The sequence below is a fragment of the Panthera leo genome, chromosome C2 (assembly GCF_018350215.1).
Source record: "Panthera leo isolate Ple1 chromosome C2, P.leo_Ple1_pat1.1, whole genome shotgun sequence".
NCBI classification, from domain to species: domain Eukaryota; kingdom Metazoa; phylum Chordata; class Mammalia; order Carnivora; family Felidae; genus Panthera; species Panthera leo.
The window spans coordinates 82,791,952-82,798,068 of NC_056687.1; the positions used below are offsets into that span (position 1 = coordinate 82,791,952).

General features: G+C 45.8%; 1 protein-coding gene across 3 annotated transcripts; it reads right to left on the reverse strand.

Annotated features, from left to right (window-relative positions):
• Positions 1-2,181: 2,181 nt before the first annotated feature.
• POLR2H (RNA polymerase II, I and III subunit H) lies at positions 2,182-5,834 on the reverse strand. 3 transcript variants are annotated; one of them, XM_042903762.1, is made up of 5 exons: positions 5,556-5,834; positions 4,507-4,590; positions 4,330-4,423; positions 3,698-3,781; positions 2,182-2,549 (listed from the first exon to the last, which is right to left on the reverse strand). In XM_042903762.1, the coding sequence occupies exons 1-5, from the start codon at positions 5,626-5,628 to the stop codon at positions 2,432-2,434; spliced, it is 453 nt and encodes a 150-aa protein (XP_042759696.1). In that variant the 5' UTR covers positions 5,629-5,834; the 3' UTR covers positions 2,182-2,431. The 3 variants fall into 3 exon arrangements, with proteins under 3 accessions (XP_042759696.1, XP_042759697.1, XP_042759698.1); XM_042903763.1 differs by lacking the exon at positions 5,556-5,834 and adding an exon at positions 4,875-5,056; XM_042903764.1 differs by lacking the exon at positions 5,556-5,834 and adding an exon at positions 4,870-5,056.
• Between the last annotated feature and the right edge of the window lie 283 nt (positions 5,835-6,117).

Consider the following 6,117-nt stretch of genomic DNA (forward strand, 5'->3'; position numbering starts at 1 on the left):
AGAGGTATTCCAAAATAGAAGAAATGAAAGCCAGCATGCTGGGAACCTTACGCATGTTACCTTTTATAGTGCTCACACAACTCTATCACCTTGGGATTATCATCTCTACTTTGCAGACAATGAAACTGAGACTCAGAGAAGCCAGGCATTTTCTCAATGCTTACATAGCCTGTGAGCAAGAAAAGAAGAAACCCTAGGCTGACCAGAGCCCATATGGTCCCCAGTGTGGTGTACTGTCCAACAGATCATTCAGTGATTCTATATATCAGGAAAGATTTCCAAGTCTTGGGGGAGTAAACAGACCAACAATTAAAAAGTTCTGAGTAGAAAACCAAAAGCTCTTGGAGGGGGTGACGAACTTAGACATCTCCAGGTGTCCTTCTCTCCCATCATGGATAGAACAGTTGCCATGGAGAAGGAATCAACAAATGCACAAAGCTCAAAAGTGTACGCATCTCAGATGGTGTCAGTTTTTGCATGGGAGAGAACAGTTCATCCACACTACAAATTCCAGCATGCAGTCAAGGGAATGGTTAAGTAGAAATTGTAATTTACTGAAATACTAACCTGGATTAAATGTAATGATCAAAAGGAAGAACCTTCTGGCACATGAAAGAGTCAGCACCCAGAACAAGATATGCCGAAGGGACCAAAGACAAAGGTTTAATAAGGGTTCTCAGCACAGTCAGAGGAGAGACAAGGTTGGCAAAACTGCAAGAAGTATATAGCCAGTAAGTTCCAGGCATCCGGTATCAGCATTGGACTTACTTCAGAGCAAATGCAAATAACTCCTGGGCTTCTCCAATGTGAACTAATCTGTCCATATTGAGAATCTACCCTTCCCAAAACATCGTCAGACTTATTCCATCCCTTCTTCCCTTTACACAAAAAGCAAAAAACCGTGACAACCAGAACATTCTTCTCTCTATTCAACTGCATGCCAGTTCTCTCTTCTGCTACCCCAGGATAGCCAGGATAGTCTGCTATGCTACTCCACAAACTATTACTGGTAATTAAGTTTTCCCACTCTAACCTAAATCCAGCCTTCTCCAAAACCCCAAATCTGACTCCACGTAAAAAAGTTCTACGAGTCCATGAAAATTCATTCCAACCCCCATTGCACCTTCTGTCCATTCCCCCCCCACCCCACAGTAAAGCAAAACACCTTTTCCTCCCCCCTGCAGAGGCCATCCATTTTCAACCCATTTCCCTAAATACTATTTCTAACACCTCATGTAAAGACCTGAAAATGATAGGGAAGGAAATACCCCAGGCATCCCAGCAGGGGGACCAGCTCCCATGGCAAAACCAGGAGATCAAAAGAGAAAACTGCTTAATACACACTCACAATCTTTCTGGATTGTTACCCTGAATCTCCTAGGGGAAATAAGAGTCCAGAGACTTTCTCAGAGACCTCAAATGCCAGGCTGAAAAGCCAGCTCATATTCTGGAGTGCTTCTACAAGCATCACCATTTCCTCAATTTTGTTTTTGCCCAGTTTTAAGTTAGGGACTGCAGTCAGGCTGCTCCATTGTCCTAGAACTGGACTGCCAGCCTCATTGGTATTGCTGCCTTGTCCACTTCACTGGTCTGTGCAGCAGCTGCCTGTTCAGTGTTACTGGTGAGAACCCCCACCACTCACCCTCCCTCCCTGCATTGCAGTAATGCAGACACCTAGCTCCTCTACCTGTTCCTATAACCACCAAATCTGTTCTTCCTATTCTCTTCATAGTCATGTCCCATGCCTGTATCTAAAAGCTTCCACCCAAAGCTTCCACAAAAATGATGGACATTTCCAGGATATGCAAGTGACTCATTTAAATCAACGTGATCTGACTTCCTAAGAGACTTAAAGTGTTGGAAGGACACAAGCAGGGCTCCTTGCCCATTCAAAATTCTATGCCAAATGGGTGGTATCTTCCGGTGCTGGGGTGCCCTCAGGAGCCAAAGGCACAACACTCTCCCAGACAGAAAATCACTTTGGAGGATAAATGTTGGGGTAGTTACCCAGAAGGCTGAGATAACCCTAAACCCAGATACCAAAAGGCTGGGATAGATCCTACATTGACATGTGATCATCTGGCTGTGGGCCAGAAATACAATATACCACAGGCAAAGTAGAAAAAATGATTTTAGGGTAAATGCAAAAGACTTTTTTTTTAAGGGCGGGGCAGAAACGGATCTGAAAAAGTAAAATTTAATTTAAAAATCATATACACACAAAACAACTTCTGATCCATTTTAAGCTCTCCCATTGGGTCTTTCACAGGCAAGTTTCCCATGGAGTCCAGACCACCTAAAGATGCACCCACAGTGGGCAGACAGACAGCCCCTCCTGAACAGGTGGTCAACAGTTACCGCTCCTCAGGCTTGAATGAATGAATGTCCAAGCCCTAAGTGACTAAGCAGCAAAGTTGGCTTCCTGGGTGCTTCAGAAGGCCAGTTTCTTCATCAGCAGATAAACTCTGGAGTCCACTTCAAATCCGTGCAGGTTGTTGGCATCACCCTGCAGCCTCATGAGCAGGCCCCCATACGACACGTAGGCAGAGCTGAAATGGAAGGCCCCAGTCCCATGAGTCTAAGCTCTGGAGCGGCTACCCAGTGGCTCCCCATCCCAGCTTAAGAAAGAGAGGCACCCTTCTAGCGTCTGGTCATTAGGAACCAAAATTCAGACAAAGATGAATGCACAGATATGTGCATGGCAGTATTCCGGATATCAAACAAAGGTGGAAAATGCTACATGCCCAGAGTAATGGAAATGATCAAATGAACTAAGATAGATCCATTTACTGGAATGTTATGCTGCTATTAAAATGTTTAGGAAAAGCCTTAAACTGACACAGGGAAACCCATTTTACATAACTTGAAGCAAAAAGAGCAGAAGGGGCGCCTGAATGGCTCAGTCGGTTAAGCGTCCAACTCTTGGTCTCGGCTCAGGTCATGATCTCACGGTTCATGAGGTGGAGATGCACCTTGGGCTCTGCACTGATGGCACAGAGCCTGCTTGGGATTCTGTTTCTCCCTCTCTCTCTCTCTCTCTCTCTGCCCCTTCCCCGCTTGCACTCTCTCTCTCAAAACTAAATAAATAAAAAAAAAAAGAGAAAAAACAACATGATCTCAAAGAAAAAAAGTACACAGGAAAAAACCTAGAATATTCAAAAATGTTTATGTAAAAGATTCCCTTTGGGTATGGAATTATAGGTGATTTTTTTTTTTTTTTTTTTTTTTTTTTGCTTCCTCACATTACTTCTCTGCTTTTCAAATTTCTTACCAAGAGCACATATTGTTTTAATAAGATTTTGAAGAACAGCTAAAATAGTTGGGCAGGGAAACCAAAGAACTAGGGATTGGATTGCAGAGTAGCAAAACACACACACAAATAAACAAAACCAAAAAAGTCTAGCAGTTTAATCACTTAATGCTGCATTTAGTTCCTGGGGAAGCAACCTGCCTTTGCACTTCACATAGCAAGATCATCGGCTTCTCACTTGGACCCCTGGGCCCTGAGGTCCTGACAAAGGGCCAAGTGAGCAGCCTACATTTCAGACTGGAAACTGTTCCCAGAACAGTCCCCTTCTGGGTCCTGCCTAGGTCTGAGGTGCCTGGGGAGAGACACAGGAAACATGAGCACGGCCCAGATTTTCAGAGCATGGCCCAAGGCAGGGGGACAAGGGTCTCACAAGACCATGGAACTTACAGACGCGTTGCTGCCTCAGTAGAAGTTTCGTCTCCCTCAATCCTGTATACTTTCCCATACATTACATACTCAAATTGGTCAGCCCTGTGAAACAACAATAGCAAGGTTATTCTTAAAAAAGTAGTTAACAATAACGAGAGGCCCTTTGATAATGGTAACTGATAACTAAGCATCAACATTATGAAAATGGACGTCTTCCAGATACAATGCCATTTAGTCCTCACAGCAACCCAATGAGCAAAGCAGGACCATCCATACTTTACTGGTGAGGAAACTGAGGCTGAATGAGGTTAGGTTGTTCAACAAATAAGTGGTAGGGCTGAAATTTGAACTCCGTGGAATTCCAAAGCCTTTCCATCACACCAAACTCTCTCCCAAGATGCAAGGTTCACACAGCTTAGGTCACTCAGTGGTCATTTCCTTAGCCATCAATAAACTACAACCCACAAACACGTAATTACTGCTTGGATAAACACCTGGCTGTTCAAATTCTTAAGTGCAGCAATTTCCTTAAGGTTACTCAGATTCTGCTGATAATCATTTATTCCACAAATTAAATAAGGGTCTTTTCATACTACTTATCTACTTAATCTTCGGGCATATTTCAAGTACTCCCTTCTTCACTTCCTCACCTGGAAGGCCTATCATCTGTGGGGTTGTATTCACCATCATCCAGGGTACCATCTTCATATAAGGTACTGGCTATGACCAACCGGAACTTGTCACCTGAAAATAATGGCAATACCTGGGAGTGAAGAACGGCTAAAATGTCAAAAAGCCTCCTGCTATTGTCTGTGTTCAACACTTACCCAAGTCTACAGGGTAAATCTGGATGTTTACATCTAAGATTAGGTCCATCTTGAAAGATTCACTCTCACAATGTAGTCGAGACACTGGAGGGAAGCAGAGAAAAGAGTGGCATAGGTAATTGCCAGGCTCCAGCAAACGCTACAGACCCCACTTTGGGGGATTATATGTAATTGAACACTCAGTCTAACCCAGTCTGCATCCACTAGCCTCTCATCAGCTCTGAGAGAAATGCAGAACCAGACACGTCAGAAAGTAAGGGAAGAAAACTATGGCAAGTGGACAGAATCCCACAAAAAAACAAAGGTCCTCTGGCAATAAATAATATCCAGGTTCTAGGCCTGCCTGGGTGATTAAGAAACAACCTGACTTTGGGCAAGTTACTCGTTCATCCAAAGGTTTTGTCTTTCTGTGCCGGGTGCTGTGCTGAGTGGATTATCGGGACTTGTAAGAACTGGTATTTGTCTCGAAGAACATCTCAGTCTCCAAGCAAAGGAAGAGACATCAAGGAGGAACACTTCAATAATTGTTGATCAGTAACAGAATAAAGACGTGTATAGCAATCAATCAATTCTGACTACGGGAGGACGTCACAAAGAACTAAAAATTCTTAGGACACTACAAGAATACAAGCTCTGAAGTCTGATTACTCACAGTGTAGCCTTGGGTAGGTTACTTAACTTCTAGGAGCAAACTGGGTAAGTCACCACCTACCTCATGGAGGCTCTTGAAAGGAATAGGTAGGACAAAATGTGTGTAAGGTGCTCGATACAGCGCCTAGCTCAGAGTGAGGAGCGATTAGAAAGGTGCCCAGGAGTTTATCAGCACCATGAGAAAAAACCAGCCAGGCACAGGGCACAGCATATGTGAAGCCAGGCAGAGTTCCGAGTCTCCGTTTCCCATCTATAAAATGATTCCCGAGGGAGAGTCCTCTATCAGGAACTGCCGGTAGGGGCAGGCCACGTGGGTGGGGTGGACAAGGGGCCCAGGGGCGTGTCCCCGAAGAGTCTAGCCCCTTCCCCTAAACCGCCCCTATGTACACCTCACTTACCTCGGTCAAACTTCTTGCCTTCCGGGTCAATGTCTTTCACATCAAAAATATCCTCAAACAGGATGCCCGCCATGGTGAAACAGCCACGAGAGTAGCAGAGTGGCTGAGACCGCTACCACGACTAAGGGTACGCGCTTCCCCTCGCGTGGAGAGAGGGTAAAAGCGCCTACGAAGTGGCAGCAAGTGACTAGAATAACGCATGCGCGCCGACAATGAGTAACGCCACCACTTCCGCTGCCTGGCTCTCGGGGCTTCCTAACTTCCGCCCCGAACGATTGCTTCCGAGAGTCCTCAGGATTTAGGGCGGGCCTCAGGGCCATATAACTCCACCCCAGGGCGGGGACACGACTAGTCCCACCTCCGGCCGTGGTGGCGCGGTTTCTCGCTCCCTGATGAGGCTCTACTGCGCCCTCTTGAGAGTCCGGGTTGGGAAGACTAGAATGCTTGCGAGCCTACCTCTGCCAGGGACCTTGATCCTTGGCCCAGAGAACCCCGGCCCTAGCCCTATCCTGCTGGTCCGCGTGCCCGCCGAGGGCACAGTCCTCGCGGAGGGCAGGAGGAA